The sequence below is a fragment of the Sciurus carolinensis genome, chromosome 1, assembly GCF_902686445.1.
Source record: "Sciurus carolinensis chromosome 1, mSciCar1.2, whole genome shotgun sequence".
NCBI classification, from domain to species: Eukaryota; Metazoa; Chordata; class Mammalia; order Rodentia; family Sciuridae; genus Sciurus; species Sciurus carolinensis.
This window is the reverse complement of record NC_062213.1, coordinates 168,675,382-168,696,001: the sequence shown is the minus strand read 5'-3', so window position 1 is coordinate 168,696,001 and position 20,620 is coordinate 168,675,382. Positions and strand designations below refer to the sequence as shown.

Genomic DNA, 20,620 nt, shown 5'->3' with positions numbered 1-20,620 from the left:
GTGGACATTCATCTATTTTCTACTGAAACAAAATCATTTTTAACCACAAAAATCATTATAGAGAACTAAGTAAAACATGTATTAAAGAAGAAATCCTACTACAACTGAGAGATAAAGTTATTTGAAAAAAATTACTTTTTTGATTACTAAGGATTGAACTCAGGGGTTGTTTTACCACTGATTTGCACCCCCAATCCTTTGTATCTCTTTCATTTTGAGACAGGGTCTCACTAAGTTGCCAAGGCTGACCTCAAACTTGCAATCCTCCTGCCTCAGCCTTCCAAGTAGCTGGGATTATAGACATGGACCACTGCACCCAGCAGATATCTGAATATTAACAAAAATATTTGAAGTCCTATTAACTGATGAGTTTTCCCCAATATTATCCTTTAAAAACTGGGAAAATAAACCAACTTAAAATTTGTAAGTTGGAAGTACATCAAACCTATTAATAGCATGCCCCAATTATTATGTTTATCTGTCTGAAGACAGATTAATGTATTTGAAAAATCTTTTTAATAATATAGCTAAGCAACAAATCCCTATATTGACACTTGACTACAGGTCTAAGCAAAGAAGTGCAGACATTCCCAAAGCTGAAGTAAATTCTTTTTTTTTTTTTTTTTTTTGGGTGCTGGGGATTGAACCCAGGGCCTTGTGCTTACAAGGCAAGCACTCTACCGACTGAGCTATCTCCCCAGCCCCGTAAATTCTTAATACTTCTAAAATATTAAGTTTAAAAACAAACAAGAGCTGGGTATAAAGTGCAGTGGTAGATCACTTGCCTAGCATGCACAAGGCCCTCTGAGTTTGATCCCCAGCACCACAAAAAAAAAAAAAAAGAATAAAATAAAAACCAAGAAGAGTCATTACATTTCCAAGAAAAAGAGCAGGGTGGAAAGGACTAGCCATAAACACATACTAAAACATTTATCAAACAATGATAATTAGAACAACATAAAACCAGCAGATAAACAGCTTAGGGGTAAGAACAAAAGAATCCACATACACACACACACAAAAAAAACCTAAATACATGAGAATTAAGCTTATGATTGAGGTAGCATTTTAAATCAGTAAAGATTGATTATTCAACATGCACTACACTGGGTCTGTGGGGTAGCCATCTTGAAAACATAAATTTAAATCCAGATCGGTACCCAATCAGGACTAACTTGAATATTGAAAAAAAGGGAAAAAATTTTTAACTTGACAATTTATTTACTTAAAAAAACAACTTAGTCATGGGGCAGGGAGAATCACAAGCAAGGGTAAAAGACACATGTCACACTGGCAAAATATATTTGCAGCTTACATAGACAAATAATTTCCTGATTTTTAAAGAGTCTCTATAATTTAACTTAAAAAAAACCTACTCAAGAAAAATATATATAGCCTATAATTAGTCACATAAAAAAATAATGTAAACTGTTCATAAATATAAGAAAAACTGCCCAACCTCACTTTATAAAACTAAAAGGATGAATTAGAATTACACTTATGAACCATTTGTCACCAAACTGACAAGGATCTAATACTGTAACAACTGTATGCTAGCAAAACAATATACATGTAAATTATAAAGGCAAAAATTTTTGGAACAGCAATTCTACTTGTGGGAATTTATACACACATGTATCGGCACAAGCAAAATAATATACATAAAAAGTTATTCATAGAAGCATTTTATAACAAAAGACTAGAAACAATCAAAAAGTCCAACAATAGGAAGTGAAATAAATTATGGTAAATATAAACAAATACTATGCAGCCATAAAAAAGAGAGGAAGTGTTTATGCAATGACATGTAAAGATTTCGAAAACATTGTTATTTTAAAAAGTTATGAAATCAAGCAGTCGATATTCTACAATTAACAGAAAATGAGGAAATACATACTTATACATATTTATATTTCTTTATATGTACACGTAGTAACTCAGAAGGATACACAAGAAACATTTAATAACAGCAGCAGCCATTAAGAAAGAAAGTCATGTAGCTGAGGGATAGAGTTAAAGGGGAAATTTCTTTTTAATATATTAATTATAATTTCAAATCATGTGTATCACTTTTTAAAAATTAGACACAATTTAACATCTAAAATCGTTCTTACAAATCTTGGTGGAGGAACAGCCAAATTCAAGCTATTCAGTGAAACCTCCAATCCATTCTGGGCACATGCTACAAGACGCAAAGCCACAAAGAATTCCTGAGGAAAAAAAGGTATGACCATTATCTATCACACATACTTATAATCTGAAAATATAAAAGAATTCATAATTACTCCTGAGTTTCTGTGTAGCAACAAGTGGCAAATTTGCTTCAAGAACACTTGCTTTAAAATTGAAAAAAGACCCATGTACAAAGATTTTCCTAACATTTTAAGTAGCAAATAACTATATACATGGAAAATACTTAAACTGTGATACATACCGATAATGGAAATTTCACAGAATAAATACATTTCAAAGAATATGTAATGTTAGAAAATGTTTTCTATCATTTAAGTGAGAAAAAGGAATTGGGGGGAGCATAGAAGGAAAAAACTAAATATTACCAAGTCATCTCTTCAGTGCAAGATTATAAATTTTGAAACATGGATCAGTAATTGAAGAGACTTAATCATTGCTATTCCAAACAGCTACAGAAAATAAATGAGTAGCACTTAAAACAATGGTCTAACTGCTTGACTTCAAAATGTTTATAAATCTTCCAGAAAGGTCCTTGGATTTTAAGTTTCAGTTCAAAACTAATTAAATAGATAAACGTAAAGAAGCTAAAGCAACTGATCTTCAGCTGTTATGATTCAGAGACAAGTCTGGGAACAGACGTGAGAGAAAAAGACTTTACTCCAGCTATAATTTTTATAATTTGTCAACATCCTAGTACAGTGGCTTATTCGACCCTTCACTACTTTTCTAAAAACCTCCTGTTCTCACCTATGCCCTACTTACTCAATTCCTAACTTTCTTAAGAAGTCAAGCTGTTTATTTATATAATTCCTTGCCTTCACTCATAAATTTCTTGAAAAAAAGGTTACCAAGAAAACCTCTTTTCCTCTGGTTTACTCCAAAAGTTTCCTTGTAAAAAGATTTCAACTTCCTCAATTACCTAGGGAAACTAATGCCCATATCTCCTCATTCTTTTGGCATTCTGGGAAACTATCATCCTTCTGAAGCACTTCTTTACCATAGAGCTTCATAAAACTCTCCTAGTTATTTTCTGATCTTTCAAGTATCTTCTGCTGGAGTCTATGCCTCCTCTAACTTTCAAATGCTGGTATTCTAAGTATTCCTTAGATCCTTTCTTTTCTTATTCTGAGAGATTCAATTACTCTTTGGTAATCAGGTATACTTCCACTGCATAGATAGACTCTGAAGTGAAATAATTCTTCATGAAATTCTAGTTCTGTTACCTAAAGTTGCTTGGGCAAGTTAATTAAAATAAAACTTCCATATAAGGGAAGCTAATACTACTTCACTTGCAATGTGCAGTGAGCAACAAAATAAAGATTATACTAGAGGAAGTTCAAAGCACCAAGTGTCACTGCTGGAACAGAATCAAGCCAGAATGCTCTGGCTTGATTAGCCAAGAGATTCCTTTCAAATGTACTGGGCAATAACATCTTAACGTGTAGTAACAAAATCAACATTTATTTATAACCTCATACACCCAGAAAATTGAATTAGTAAGATTAAAGAGCAAAGTCTTTCTGTAGGACAGAAAACAAACCTCAGTGGAACAACGTCACCAAACTAACACTAACCTTCGGGAATCAGATATTTTAATGTTTTGTGATTGGTAATATTTTTACTGTTATGACAATTGCTCTTGTAAACCCCTAATGTTGAAAAAAAGCAATTCTTAGCTTAAAAATATAAAAATATGTTGATTTTTTTTATTACAAATCACTCAAAATTTTCACATGAATCTTTGAATCTTACTTGTTTGTTCAGGATGCCTTTGCCATCTGTGTCAGCTAAATCCCAAATCTGAAATTTAGGGGAAAAAAAAGAATCAATCTATATTTTTAACAGAAATCATCTTAGAGATAAGTTAAGTCCCTACAATTTACAACCTCACTCTGATAATTGGATCTAAAAAAATCATAGAATTAAAAGTTCAAAGAACCCTTAAAAATCATTCAGTGCAACCTTTCACAAAAATACTAAGACCCAAAGAGGTTAAGTGACTTGGCTCAAGAACACTGAAGGCATCAGGGTAAGAAGAAACCCAGGTTCCAACTTCCACTCAAATGACTTTTTCACTAACTCACGTTTTAACTCTGAGTCAAACATGCTCTTTCTACTGAAACATACTGTTCTTGATTTTAGATTCTTATTAAGGTGATATTCTTTTTCATGGGAAAATTGAGAAGGTAAATGTTTATTTGCAAATAACCAAATTAAGAATAGTGGTTATGTTTCAGGATTTTGACTACATATCAATAAATAGCATTAGAATTTCATAATAGAGGGACTTTCTATCTCTGTGCTTTTTCCAAAGTCTCCCAACCCCCACTCTGTTCATCACACATTCAGCAGAGACAGTTATATAGAGGAAGGAGGGTTACAGCCAACTCTCTGAGTGGGTGGCAAGGTTCCACTATCTCCCCACAATAACCAAATGTACTATTATTTCCTCATTTATCCTCTTCCTTTTCAAAAGGGTAAATCACTATGCCACAAATGCCCCACTCAATCCCATTACTGTAACTGCTTCTCTGACTCAGTTCTAAGTTTCTTGGTGGTATGTTTCTGAATCTTCATGTAGTTAATCTGTGGTTCTACATATTCATTATAACCTAGTTATAATAAGTAAATACTATACCTTTCCAAGTATCAAGTCTGGAAGCCCTGATTTTTTCAGAAAAGCAGCAGCATCTGAAGCCAACACCCTTCCAGTACTGCCTGTATCAACCTGAAAAGACACAAGCTTAGGAAAAAAAACACAAAGGCAAAATTGTCATCCTTTACCTGTCTTCCATCCCTGTGATTTGGGACTGGCTTTTTCAAGAAATGAGCAGGAATCCTTTTCTAATAAAGGCTAAGGAATTTATGGACAGCCTTATAAGTAGAGTACTGCGCATAGACAGCAGCAGCAATTTGCTGTGTGTTTTTTGTTTTTTTTTTTTAAACATGCCTACAGTACAATAAGCAACCAAAGCTCAGAGGAAGTAAAAACAAATTAGTGGAGTCAGAACTTCAACACATATCTTCTGACTCCAATTTTTTATGATTGTCATTTCAATTCTAATAACCTTAAATAGCAATAGAAGAAAAAAGGCAGCACATCCCATTTCCTGGACAGGTCTTTTAACAAATGGGAATTGGCTGCCAGTGTTGTCTGCTTCTTCAAACAGTTTCAGATCATCGACTTCTGCTTTTATATCTACTCTTAGGAACTGCAGCACTTAAAACAAAAAAACAAAAAAACAAAAAAAAAAAAAAAGGAGAAGAAGTAGTCAAAGCATTAACAGCTCTAACACCAGCACTGATTCCACAATAAACTTTAAGAAACATTTTTAAAAGTGTTAAGTTCCTACAGTTCATTAAGGGATATATGTCATTTAACTAACAGGGACTTTCCTTTAAGACAGAATGAGGTCACCAAGAACAGGAAAAAAAAAAAAAAAAAAAAAAAAAAACTTCCAAAAAATGACTCTCATTATTGCAAAAATTTCCTAAAGTTCCATTTGTAAATATAACAAGTAAATTTTTAAGTCATGGGAAAGTTAACATTATTCTAGGATGTTTGTGAAATAGCTGTATTGCCAGTTAAAAGATTGAGTTTACTATAAATACATAAAGTATTCTAGACAGTTCAGTACAAGCAAAAAGGCAAAAGAGAAACCCTTTCTTTTAAGTGCTAGAACACAGGATAAATCAGGCACTAAGCAAAAAAGAAAGAATTGCCTAATCCCTCACATTTGAAATAAGAAGTACAGGAAGAATTGGGAAATCTGTCTCTAGAATCCTCCATAACTATTTTGCTTCGCTTTCCCCCTGACCAGGATGGAAAAGGAATACTCACATCCAATATAACCTAAACAAAGAGGTACTCAGGGTAACATCAATCAAACTCATGAAATATTTGTGTAGTGTATCCCAATAAAGAATTTTACCATCTGCCATTCTTTTTATTATCTGCCATAATAAATTAAACACAGCCACTGAGTCTGTGTCAACTACAGGCAGTTTCTGTAGTACTCTGATGGTCTGCTATAAGCTATATATGCTAGAATCTGTATCTTAAGTAGACAACTCTCAGAGTCTTACAGAAGGGTCTCTGAAATACTAACACTCCAAAAAATAGATTTTTGGGTAAAGACTTCTAAATTGATATCACTTAGACAATTTTCAGACTATACTGGTAGATGAAATAAGGATTTCCAGGATTCTTTTTTCAGTCTAGAAGCAGATGTATTTCATGAAAGCAGACTACTAACCCAAGATCCAGTCAAGAAAGAATTATATAGAACTGGATAAATTAGTGAAGAAAATTTAATTATGATTATTTACTTGAAGTAAGTTGGGTTTTTTCATTTTGTTTTGGTTTTTTGGTGCTGGGGATTGAAACCATGGCCTTGCACACACTAAGCACATGCTCTACCACTGAGTTACTACATTCCCAGCCCTCTTTTTTTTTTTTTTTTTTAAGAGTTGGGTTATTGCCATATTTCCTACGCTGCCCCCAAACTCCTAGGCTCAAGTGATCCTCCTGTTTCAGCTTCCTAAGTATCCAGGACTATAGGAGAGGTTCATCTCATCTGATGGGATTATTTCTAATGGTTCTATTTTTCTTTTTCTTCTTATGTTATCTCAATCCTCAATTTCAGTAGACTCTGCTTTTGTAAAATGAATGGAATAGTTTTCAGTGGCATCTAATTCTCATTGGTCTATCAGAATTAAAAACTAATACTTTTACTTAATGTTTTTACTTTTTATGGCAATATAATTATTAACGATCTAATAATTTGTTCTGCTTGCATAAGGATAAAATCAGATAACTTGTGTGCAAATCAAGGTCAAATTTAAGAATGATTTTTTATTATTACTATCATCATCATCATCATCAATATTATTATTAGTTTTTGGTATTCAGATAGAAAAAGCTACTATTGAAGAACACTGACTTTCTATGGAGTCAATATTTACAAATCTCTCAAGAAAACTGGCTTATTGGGCTGGGGTTGTGGTTCAGTGGTACAGCACTTGCCTAGCAGGTGTGAGGCACTGGGTTCGATCCTCAGCACCACATAAAAATAAATAAATAAAATAAAGGGAACTAAAATGAATATTTAAAAAAAAAAAAGAAAAGAAAAGAAAAGAAAACTGGCTTGCTGTCTGACTTATAAGGTCCCAGCCTCAAAGACAGCAAAGCAAGGTCACTTACCAGCAGGCCAAGAACCTTAGATATCTAGGAAACCTTGAGATGTGATAAATTCATTCTAATTTACATAGTGCTGGTGAAATATGGCAGAGAGATCTTTAAAGGTTTAGATACTAGACTCAAGATAGAAAGGAACAAATAACAGAGGTTTCAATATATACAATCAAGCTGGGTATTGTGGCATACACTAGTAATTCCAGCTACTAGGAAGACTAAGGCAAGAGGCTCGCTTGAGCCCAGGAATCTAAGACCAGTGTGGTCAAGACAGATTTCGGCTCTTAAAAAATAAACAAATAATTAAAGAATAAAAAATAAATCAGATTCTAAAATTTTTCAAGCAGAAATTCTGAGGACTTTGAAGTTGCTAAATACTCTATGGTCTAGGTCTACGAGTCAAAACCAAAGAGATCTAAAATGGTTAACTTAATACTTGCTGCAACTATGTAGAGGGTCAGGCCGAATATGAGACCAGTCTTTTCTGTAATCATCATCATAAGGTAAGGAGGTTCTTAGGAAAAAATGATCTAATACTTGGAAACGGGCAAATGAGATTCTTTATTACCTTGGGAGATTATCTGATGAATACTATGCACCCTTGAGTAACTTTCTACTGAAAAGACTATTCTATACTCTGCAGGAATAGAAGTTAACTATGAGAACCGAGGCTTGGTGCAGTAGCTCATGCCTGTAATCCCAGTGACTTGGGAAGCTGAGACAGGAGAATCACAAGTTTGAGTCTGGCCTCAAGGCCAGCCTTAGTGAGAGCCTGTCTCAAAATTAAAAACTAAAAGAGGCAGAAGCTATAGATATAGACAGTTCCTGGTTTCAATCCAAAATAAATAAATTAAAAATTATAGAAAATTGTTAGCAATGCAAATGATTTCTGTCCATACCAATATAAGTGAATTTTGTCTGGCACAGTGTGAATCTCTTTAACTCATATTCTCATTTTTATACTTAACCAATTCCCTCAGTAACTAATGAGTTGAATAAAATCCTTGACTTCCCTCCACCTGCTCTTTTTTTGTGTTTTCCTTTCTTTGTGGTACTGGGGATGGAACCTAGGATCCTGTGCATGCTAAACACTTGTTCTACCTCTAAGATATACTCAGTCTGCATGCTCATTTTAGATTTGTATGAAACCCATGGTTTTCAGCTTGTGAAAATTATACTTTAGTAAGTTTTAAAAACAGCATAAAAGTCATTTCTATTTGGATTATAAATTAATTTGGACATTTGTATCTGAGTATAACTAACTACTCAAAGCTGGAGGCTAAAGCACAAGAAGTGAAAAACAAGAAATGTCAAATTTATCCAGCTAGCTGATAATCTACATGTATACAATCCACAGTTGACAGTATATTTTATGTTCAATCTAGGAAAAGAATGAAACAAAAATCTTACCTGTCTATAATATTTTTCATATACAGGATTCCCACTTGATAACTAAAATAAACAAGTAAATAATAATTATATTCAAAAACTTCTATTAACATGTTTGGCATTCAAAAAATATTTAAGAAACAAAGACGAATAAAATAAAAAGGATCCTTGACTTCAATTAAGTTTGGTTTCATTTCTTTTTGGCCAGGATGAAAGGGAGAATAAAAATAGACAGTCACATGGTTTACAAAGGCTTAAGTAGACAAGAAATAAAATAAGAATCTTAAAATTGTTTTTTACACAAAGCTGGGTACAGTAGTAGCACAAGCCAGTAATCCCAGCAACTCAGGAGACTGAAGCATAATAATTCCACATTCAAGGTCAGTCTCAGCAATTTAGCAAGACCTTGTCTCAAAATCAAAAATAAGAAGGGATGGAGATGTAGCTCAGTGGTGGAATACCACTGGGTTCAATCCCAACACCAAAAGGAAAAAATTTGTTTTTTACAAAGGAACTTTATCTCATGCAAAATTCTACCAGAAACCCAACAGATGACAAATAAGAGATGAAATATTTTAGTTAAAACCAGCTGAGAGGCCCAACATCCTAAACACTGATCCTCCCCAAGTGCCCAAGGTACCTATGAAATGAGTTCAAAAACCACTTCAATAAAATATTCAAATGAGGGGTTGGGAATGTAGCTCAGTGGTAGAGCAGTTGCCTAGCACACACAATGCCATAGGTTCAACCCCTAGTCCTGCAAAAAAATAAATATAAATGAATGCATAAATTGAAGTACAAAAAGATGATATTGACATAATCAGCACTCAGGTAGTGCCATTCAATTCACACCACAGTTCAAAGGGTTCAAAAAGATTGGGGGGGGGGTGCTACCAGGGATTGAACTCAGGGGCACTCAAGCACTGAGTCACACCCCCAGCCTTTGTATTTTATTTAGAGACAGGGTCTCACTGAGTTGCTTAATGCCTCACCGTTGCTGAGTGTGGCTGTGAACTCGCAATCCTCCTGTCTCAGTCTCCTGAACCCCTGGGATTACAGACCAGCACCACCAAGCTCGGCTCAAAGGATTCTTTAGTCAGCTAATGAACACAATATCTCATCTGAATGGCAACACAGGAATATCCATCTTTGAAGGCTCAGGTTTACGAAGTCCTGGGAAGCTTCATAGAAACTTAAAGTAGGGAAACTTTAAGGATGAAGAGAAAGTGATTCTCCACAGCAATTACAGCATATATAAATTCATCAATTAACAGAAAGCTCAGCTATATCTGTAAAGAATAGCAAGTAGTTCTGAACAGGGGATGGAACTGTGATTTTTAAACAACAGAATTTATGAAGGACCCCCATCTTCCATGGTAAAGGTAAAGAAAATGAGGATGGAAAGGGGGGCTGATGCCAAGAGTTTTCAAAAAGATTCACTACTGAGAAACTTAGGTTGGATTTATAAAGAAGTGTTTTTAACTACTCCAAATATTGGGTGCATATTGTTCAAAGTCACTTGGAAATCCATAATTAAAGACTGAAGTCTTCAATTAATAAATTTAAAAAAAAACCCTTCATCTTATAAAACTTAGCAAAGATTTATTTATATAAACAAAGTTTGCTGAGACATTGAAATGTGTACTTCAAAAGCAAGGTAAAAATTGAACAAATTAAATGAAAGCTCAAATAGCACAGAAGATTTAATTTTGAAATTCTGTAATTAAACCCTGGCATGAATTATAGAATTTCCATCATGAGTCTTCCTATTTTTAACTGGATAAATTTTAATTCTGTACTGGAAAGGAATAAAATTACAGAAGGCATGCAATTTGGTAGCATTTAAACTTGGTGGAACATGTAAAATAATCATAGAGAAGACTTACTTGACAATATCTGTCTTATAAAAGTATTTGTCAAAGATAATACTTTTGACAGAGGCAAAAAGGCACTACAGTTACAGATGAAAAATAAGGGGCTGATAAATTTATAATTTTTAATAATAAAAACAAAATTATGAATGTTCTCCATTTAGTAAAATATTATCTGGGCAGCACATATGGAGTATATTAGCAATTAAAAACTTTTCTAATTATAGAGAAGAATCAACTGTAAAGTTTAACCACCAAGTATAAAATGCAACTCTGAAAAACAATGCAATTTTATGAAAAAAATTAAAACTATTAAAACTAGATTAATATAATATAGACAGATCGGGTTTAAAAAAATGATTTAAAAAATTGTAATTTTCAAAAATATTCTGCTTGTGCTTCTTAGCATGCAACTAAAGTCAATATAAAGACTTTCATTATAATGTACAATAAAATGTTTAAGAAAATTTTATTTTTGAAAATCGAATTTAAATGAAACAATTTTATTGATCTACCCATTCAATTAAAACCACATTAAGTCAAAAAAAATTCCAAAAAATGTATAGAATTTTAAATATTTTAGTAACATTTCTTATTCTCAAAAATGCCTCAATTTGAGCAAAAAATTATATATATATTTACCTAGTTACAAAGGTACGCTTTGCTAGAGAAGCAAAAGAAATGTTTCCATGATAACAAAGAGTTAATTTTAGTAGACTTTTTTTGGAGGGGAGGACAAACATAGTAAGAAATCCTGAGCTCCAACTGTACCTTATTAATCATCAAATTACAGATTCACTGGTCACTGTATAAACACATATGAGAAGGTATTAGTTTACTTAAGTGTTCTAAAGTACACCCTGTACTGATTACTGTACTAATGTGATACAGTTAAGTGAGAATGGAAAAAGTCATTCAAATTGCCAAGTTACTCATCAAGTAAGATGAGCAGAGTATTTTTGGTATGTCTCGGTAAAACTGTTGACAGACCCAGTGGCATATGCCTATAAACCCAGAGTTTCGAGAAGCTGAGGTAGGATGGTGGAAAGTTCGAGGCCAGCCTCAGCAACTTAGTGAGAACCTGTCTCAAAATAAAAAGGGCTGGTCTCAAGTATCCCTGGGATTCAATCCCTGATTTAAAAAAAAAAACAAAAAAAAAACCCCCAAAACCAACAAAAAACAGACTTTTTTGTTGTTGAACTATAAATATGACCACTTTTTACACACATAACACCACTCATATAATGAATGTATAGAGGAAAAAAAAGACTGACTAAAGTGATCATAGCAATTACCTCTGGACAACAGGATCATAAATGATTTTTACATTCTTTATACTCCTATGCATTCTCCCTTCCTCCGTCGTTTTATTTTTTATTTATTTATTTATTTATTTATTTGTTTGTTTTGTTGTTGTTGTTTTTTCTTTTTTTGCACTGCTGGGCATCAAACCCAGGGCCCTGTGCATGCTAGGTGAGGGCTCTACCACTGAACTACACTGCCCCAGCTCCTACTTTACATTCTCCAAAGACATTTTTATGATAAGAATGTCCTACTTAGATAATGAGAATGAAATAATAAAGCTATTTTCTATCTGGGAAAAAATATAAAAATCCAAAAATCTAATCAGTATACAAAATTGCATATGAACTTTTAGCAACTAAATAGCTAATGTAAAACTTTTGAACTACAGTTATCAAAATCAAAATATGGCCTTTAAAATTATTTTATTACAATTTAAAATAATCATTTAAGGATTGGGAAGGTATCTCAGGAAATTAAGCTGAATGGCAGAAAGTTTGCCTCGCATGTACAAGGTCCTGGGTTGGATCTCCAAGCATCACAAGAAAAGAAAGAAAAAAATTATTCATTATAAATTGCAATCAAGTTAAATATTCATAAATGCAAGAAAAATTCCTTCTAAAGAGTCAATTACTATTTACTGCACAGTCTGAAAAAATGCAACTTGTAGAGCCTCTCTGTGGGTATTCCAAAATGTGAGGCCTAGACATACAACTTACTTTGGTCAATAAAATTTGAGAAAGTTTCAGTCCTAAGCAGAAGTTTTAAGAGCCACTGTGTGTTTTTGCTAGCTCTTACTCTCTTCTTGCCATGAGAACAACGTCATAAATAGGGACTGCTACTCAAGCTTGGATCCTGAAATGAAAAGAACTACAGAACAGAACCATAGCTAATTCCTAGGGAACCTATAATGAGGGCAATAAATACACCTTTCTTATTGTAGGTTACTGACACTTTGAGTTGTTTCTTAGTTCAGTATAATAAAGCAAAAATTAACATAAAAGGAAGTCTATATCAGAGTATAGCTCGTAGCAAAAATACATACATACATACATACATACATATAATAAAGGAACCCCAGTTGTTGGGGAAATTCACAGGTTAGTAATGTCAAGAGTTGTTTCAGTGTCATTCTTTGGGAAGGTTATGTGAGAGATATTGGATTATAAGACTTGGAGAGTCTAAGATTCTGAAACACATAAAATGAAGTGACATTTAAAACCCTTTAATCTTATTGTAAATGGTTACAGAGCAAAGTAAAAAAAGATGACAATAAAAACCCCTAAAACAGGGGCTTGGGTTGTAGCTCAGTGGTGGAGTGCTTGTCTAGCACGTGTGAGGCACTGGGTTCAATCCTTGGCACCACATAAAAATAAATAAAACAAAGGTATTATATCCATCTACAACTAAAAGAAATATTTAAATAAACCCATAAAACATACTGCCAATCTTTTTTCAGTTTATTCCAAGGTCATATGATATACAGAGTAATCAGTGAATACATTCATAAAATGGAGAGGAGAGTAGGTATGATTATAAAATATCTTTGTGGGGCTGGGGCTGTAGCTCAGTGGCAGAGAGCTTGCCTAGCGTGTGTGAGGCACTAGGTTCAATCCTTAGCGCTGCATAAAAATAAGCACATGAAATAAAGGCACACTGTCCAACTACAACTACAAAATTTTTTTTTTTAAATAAAAGATCTTGATTATGGTTAGGGTAACATGAATTCACACCGCTCATGATAAAATTGTACAGGCTGAATATTACAAATCCAAAAATACTAATTCCAAAACATAAAACTTGCAACATGAAAGTTGAAAAGTGGAAAATTCTACACCCAACCTCATTTGATGGGTCACAGTCAAAATTCATGCACACTAAAAATATTGTAGAAAATTACTTTTAGACAATGTATATAAAATGTATATCAAACATAAATGAATTTGCGTTTTGGAGGAAGCATTCAAAGCATGGCAGCACAGAAGTGTTTATAAAACTAATGAAATTTGTATAAAGTCTGTGGTTTGCTACCGTACCATGGTTATACAAGATGTTACAGTTAGGGAAACTGGATGAAGGACACAGAGAACTTCCTGAACTACCTTTGCAACTTCCCAAGAAAGACTGTAGAAAAAGGCAGCAATTCAGACAGAAAAAAAGAAAAAAGAAGAAGAAAAAAAAAAAAAAACACTATATAGGCAAATATATATTATGTCTAGGTAGTGAAAAGGAGACAATGGGCCAGGCACTGTATCTCACACCTGTAATCCCAACTACTTGGGAGGTTTAGGCAGAAAGATTCCAAATTCAAGGTCAGTCTCAGCAACTTAGTGAGACTGTGTCTTAAAATAAAAAATAGAAAGATCTGGGGATGTAGTTCAGTGGTAGAGTACCACTGGGTTTATAGTCTTGCTCTTTCAAAATTTAAGAAAAATGGGGGCTAGGGTTGTGGCTCAGTGTCAGAGTAGTGTGAGGCATTGGGTTGGATTCTCAGCACCACATAAAAAACAAAGGTATTGTGTCCATCTACAATTTAAAAAAAAAAAAAATTTAAGAAAAATGATGCCAGACATGTCACCTGTAATTCCAGCAATCTGGAAAGCTGATGCAGAAGAATCAGTAGGTTGAAACCAGCCTTAGCAACTTAGTAAGAATTTAAGAAAATAACTACAGTGCAGCGCTAGTAAACATAAAAAAACAAGTGTTAAAATGCACACAACTTTCTGTAATTTGCCATAAAAATTATGTTAGGTACAAAACAAAATTATTAACACAAAACTATTATTTAGAATTCTTTCAATACTCCATTTTCAAGAGGGCTAAAAAACCAGGAGGGGTACCAATCCCTATATCTTTCAACTCCTCCTCAACCACCACTACCACCCCTCTACTGGTGGATCCCCTACAAAGTACTAAATGAATATAACCAAGAGCCTATGCGTTTATACACATGCTTACACAACATGAATGGTTTTGAGTTTAGAAGACTAGTGCAAATCCAGCCTCAGCAACAGACAGGCGCTAAGCAACTCAGTGAGACCCTGTCTCTAAATAAAAATACAAAATAGGGTTGGGGATGTGGCTCAGTTGTTGAGTACCCAAATTCAATCCTTGGTACCTAAATAAAGAAAAGAAGATGACAACTAAAACCTTTTGATACGTTTGTGATGTCTAAAAGACTTGCATACTTTACAATGCAAAGGAAAACAGGATGAAAAATTACAGTAAAGAGAAGGCAGAAATGAAAATAAAAAGGTGCAACAGTGATCAAATAACCCAAACTGACAAGGAAAACAGAAATCAGAAACTGAGGATCAAGAGAAAGCCAGTAATAGACAATCTTAGAAAGGAAAATAACTCTGAAACTAGGGTGGAGAACGTGGGAGGATAAAGAAAATCAAGCCTAAACTGTGTGCCTGGTGGCAGACACCTGTAATCCCCACATGCCTGTAATCTCAGTCACTAGGGAGGTTGAGACAGGAGAATTTTGAGTTCATATCCAGTCTCAGAAACTTAGTGAGGTCCTAAAGCAACTCATCAAGTCCCTGTATCTAAATAAAATATTTTTTAAAAGCACCACTAGCTGGGCATGGTGGCACATGCCTATAATCCCAGTGACTTGGGAGGCTGAGACAGGAGGATTGCAAGTTCAAACCCAGCCTCAGCAATTTAGTGAGGCCCTAAGCAACTTAGTGAGGACTTGTTTCTAATAAAATATAAAAAAGGGGGTCTGAGATCATGGTTCAGTGGTAGAGCGCTTGCTTCACTTGTGTGAGGCACTGGGTTCGATTCTCAACACCACATTAATAAATAAATAAAGATCTTGTGTCCAACTACAACTAAAAATATTTTTTTACAAATATATAAAAAAGGGCTGGGGATGTGGCTCAGTGGTTAAGTGCCCCTGGGCAGGGGCAAGGGAGGAAGGGAAGAAGGAAGGGAAGGAGGGAGGAAAGGAGGGAGGGAAAGGAGGGAGGGAGGGAGGGAGGGAAGAAGGAAGGAAGGAAGGAAGGAAGGAAGGAAGGAAGGAAGGAAGGAAGGAAGGAAGAAGGAAGGAAATCAAGTCCTCCTTTAGGTGAGAGCTCTCACCTGTAGAGGTAGGGTAAGGTACACACAATGAAACACAAGCAGTCACTGGAGCAGTTCACCCACAAAATGCACGATATTAACCATGCATTTGCAACTAATTTAATAGTTTAATAAGCATATACTGGATGCCTTCTAGATACAGAATGATAGGTTTAAGATATCTGGACTTAACAATAATCAGGGCTGCTGCCCTCACAAGAGCTTACATTCTAGTAAAAGCCGTAATACTTCGTTCTGTAAACATGTTAACATGTTTGTTCCATAACAATTTTAAACTGAGAACATAAACAAAAACCTAAGAATACTGTTGAGCACAGTATTCTTAAGAAAGTTTTAAAAATATGGATCTAAGAATATATTTGCTTTGAAAATTATCAGCAATGAGAGAAGAAAATATAATCAACGAAAGAATTTCAAAAAGATAGTTCAGTTGGATACTACTGAGAAACAATGGTGTAAAAAGACCAATAACTCAAATCAATAATGGACTACTTTCCTAGACTCTACTTCAATATGATCAAAAAATATGTCCATACAACTTTACTTTTTATCTCAAATATAATTTTAAATAAACATTATTTTCTAAATAAATCAATTTATTTCTTCTTCTTCTTTTTCTTAAGAGTAAGTCTCACCTTCCTTAACAAGACTCCTAATGTGCAAGAAATAAAATCAAGAATCAACAAATGGGATGGACTCAAACTAAAAAGCTTCTTCTCAGCAAAGGAAGCAATAATACGAAGAGAAGCCTACAAAATGGGAGAAAATCTTTACCATACACACTTCAGATAGAGCACTAATTTCCAGAATATATAAAGAACTCAAAAAACATAACACCAAAAAAATAAATAAACTAGTCAATAAATGGGCTAAGGAACTGAGCAGACACTTCACAGAGATACACAATCAATCAACAAATATATGAAAAATGCTCAACATCTCTAGAAATTAGAGAAATGCAAGTCAAAACTACCCTAAGATATCATCTCACTCTAATCAGAATGGCAATGATCAAAAATACAAACAACAGTAAGTGTTGACAAGGATGTGGGAAAAGAGGTACACTCAAGCATTGCTGGTGGGATTGCAAATTAATGCAACCACTCTGGTATAGAGATTCCTAAGAAAACTTGGAATGGACCCACCATTTGACCCAGCTATCCCATTCCTCAGGTCATACCCAAAGGACTTAAAATCAGCATACCACAGTGACACAGTCACATCATTGTTTATAGCAGCTCAATTCACAATAGCTAAACTATGGAACCAGCCTAGGTGCCCTTCAACATATGAATGGATAAGGAAACTGTGGTATATATGCATGATGGACAATAGTAAAGAAGAATAAAATTATGGCATTTGCAGGTAAATGGATGGAGTTGGAGAATATCATGCTAAGCAAAATAAGCCAATTCCAAAAAAGCAAAGGCCAAATGTTTTCTCTGATATGTGGATGCTGATCCATAATGGGGGCGGGTAGATGGAGGAACTTGGGATTGGGCAGAGGGGAGTTAGTGGAGGCAAGGGACAGGGGAGTGGGAAATATGATGGAAAGAGATTGATATCATTAACCTAGGTACTTGTATGATCACACAAATGGTATGGACTCATCGTGTACAACCAGAGAAATGAGTAGTTGTGCTCCATTCGTGTATAATGAATTAAAATGCATTCTGCTGTCATATATAACGAATTACAACAAATAAAAATTAAGATTAAGAAAAAAGAACAAGTCTCACCATTGCCCAAGCTGGCCCCAAACTCCTGGGCTCACATTATCCTCCTGCATCAGCATTCCAAGTAGCTGGAACTACAAACACACACCACCACTACCAGCTCTAAATAAATTTATTTCTTAAAGTGAACTGAGAAAACACACATTTACATATTAGGTGAATAGTCCTTATTTCCAAAACAGTAAAGAATTTTCTAGTAAGGCTCCTCATCAATGATTTAAACAGTAATAACTTACAAAATGGAATGGAGGGGAAATCCTGAGAGTTTACTCCTAACACCAAATTGGTTGGGGTATTTAATAGCACAGAACCAATAGTTTTGATTAATAAAAGGTGGCCTGGTCTAGTTGAAGGTAAATAAACATGCTGATTATAAGAAAAATACAAGATTTGCATAAATGAAGTTTTTTGTTTTGTTTTACAACTTACAGGGTACCAGATACCCAAAAGGATCAGTAATGAGATGCTTATTTTTTATAAATTAGACCAGGAAACCTGCCTGTAATCCCAGCTACTTGGAAGGAAGAGGCAAGAGGACTACAAATTGGACAGCAGTCTGGGCAACTTAGAAAGACCTACTCTCAAATTTAAATAAATAAATAAATAAATAAATAAATAAATAAAATTTTTGAAGGGCTAGGGATATAGCCCAGTACTGGAGAAAAAAAAAAAAATTTTTTTTTTTTTTAAGGCAAGTTTAAGAGGCTGAGGATGTATCTCAGTGATAAGAGTGCTTTCCTAATCCCATGTTCCATCCTTGGCACCACAAAAAAATAAAACTTTTAAATTGTTTTTAAATAAAAGGCAAGTTAAACTCTAAAAGTATGAATTTAAACAGCAATACATTTTAAAATCATACACATACTGTTTCACAACTTCCTAACAATAACTTTTACTGAATCCTTACTGATCATTTCCTGTACACCAAGTACTTAGTCTAAGCACTTTACACATGAAGCCCGCTTAACTTTATAAATCATATATTAATATACCCCATTTAACGGATGAGGAAAATGAGACATTAATAAATTGAATGACTCCAAGTCACACATCTAGCTGAGTACTGGCACCAAGATTTAAATTCAAGTAGGACTTACATTCTTTAATTTTTAGTTTTGTTACCTCGATCAACAATTTTATTATCTTCACCATTATCTTGCTAAGTTCTTTCATGTGAATGACATCATTAGAACATTTTAACACTCAGAAAAGTATTACCATATTTCCTAAATCCTAAGAAACTTTTAGCCATAAGTATCACTTTCCAATTAATATAATTAATTAGTGAAATGAAAGAAAATTTTTATCAACTTACAGTTATGCACTTTTATGTACCTTGTTTCTTAGCATCACAATCAAACATTAAGTCAAAGCTTTATTCACATTCAAAATCTGGAGAGATTTAATTTGCTTTGGCCATTGACAATTATGTATATAATCAGACAAAAATGCTGCTTCTTATAATCTAGCAGCATCTCCCCCCAGAGTTCAAGTGGTAAAAAAAGTTCAACTTTTACCAAGTTGGTGTAAAAGTGAAACAAGATCCAGACACGGTTCTTTACACTGAGAGAGTAAATTTCAAAACATGAGCAGCAATTTGAATTTTTCCTCGGACAACAAATAGAGTTGTTACCCATTGCAGCCCACAAGGTCTGTCCTACAGCATGAGTGCAGCTAGGGGACCAAGGGACCAAGGACCCAGGGATCCAGCACCTGCTGGGGTCCTCATTCCTTGGGACCAGTCCTCCACACAGAGGGTGTGGGGAGGCCATGGGAGGCCATGCAGTGGGCAGAAGGAGTCAGACATGGCCAAAAAAGGACTCTAGTTGGCAGGTCCGGGTGGCTACCTGCATACATGCACAGTGGACACAATGAAGATGGCATGCCCAAGACCCAGCAGGCCACACTTCTAACACTGAAGCACTGAAAAATACTACATTTTTCTCTTATATTTCTTTTTTTCTATTTGCTCTATAGTTTCATTTTTCAAAGTAATTACATCAGAACCTGAATGGCATTCTTTTGATATTATATCAACACAGTAACTTCCACTGCCTTTGAAAATTCTTTAATATACTCCAAGGGACTTAAGCAATTCATACAGTCTAAGGGCTAGTATATGACAAATGGCAGCAGACAATTCAAATCTGAGTTTCAGGATTTTTTCTCACTGCCATGTGCATGGTGCCTAACATATACAAGATGAAAAATATTTATAAGTAAGTAAAATATTTAAAAGAACGGAGTAAGTGAATAATAACAAAGAATCTTATGCACAGAGGAAAAAAACTATTCAATGTGACGTTATAGAATATTTATTAGACAAAGATTCAAAATGTAAGCTAAAATTCAACTTCCTGTGGTTCTACAAACAAAATTAACTTTAGTAACCATCAGAGGAATATTTTCTTGTACAATCAAGTACACATGTGCAGCAATGATGACTGGATCACACCTAACTCCTTTACCCATCCTTTTGTCATCAATCTTAAGAAGCAGAAAAATAAAACTGAGGAGGGTCTTACAATTGAAGGGAAAATTCCTTTTTTTCAGATGAAATGAGGTTAAAAGGATAGAGGTGAGGTGCCCAAGGTCACTACACAAAGACTAGGCTGAATACGACATAATGCCCTATTTCATTTATGACCATGTAACAGTGTGATAACAGCCATTAATCAACAGCAATGCCTACTTCAATAGACCTGCACCCAATTCATGCATTGTAGACGTGTCATGATATATAAACATTTGCTAGGCTAGGTGTGGTGGCACATGCCTATTATCCCAGCTATTCAGGAGGTAAGGCAGGTGGATCACAAGTTTGAGGTCAGCCTGGGCAACTTAGC

At 34.4% G+C, this 20,620-nt stretch overlaps 1 protein-coding gene across 2 annotated transcripts in view; it reads right to left on the bottom strand.

Annotated features, from left to right (window-relative positions):
• The window catches only part of Eps15 (epidermal growth factor receptor pathway substrate 15), a 132,184-nt gene that overhangs the window by 94,946 nt on the left and 16,618 nt on the right, over positions 1-20,620 (bottom strand). For both annotated transcript variants that reach the window (XM_047549323.1, XM_047549330.1), the window contains exons 2-5: positions 8,798-8,839; positions 4,832-4,921; positions 3,946-3,993; positions 2,115-2,210 (exon numbers count right to left, since the gene is read on the bottom strand). In XM_047549323.1, coding sequence (XP_047405279.1) covers positions 2,115-2,210; positions 3,946-3,993; positions 4,832-4,921; positions 8,798-8,839 — 276 coding nt within the window. The remainder of the gene's footprint in view (positions 1-2,114; positions 2,211-3,945; positions 3,994-4,831; positions 4,922-8,797; positions 8,840-20,620) is intronic.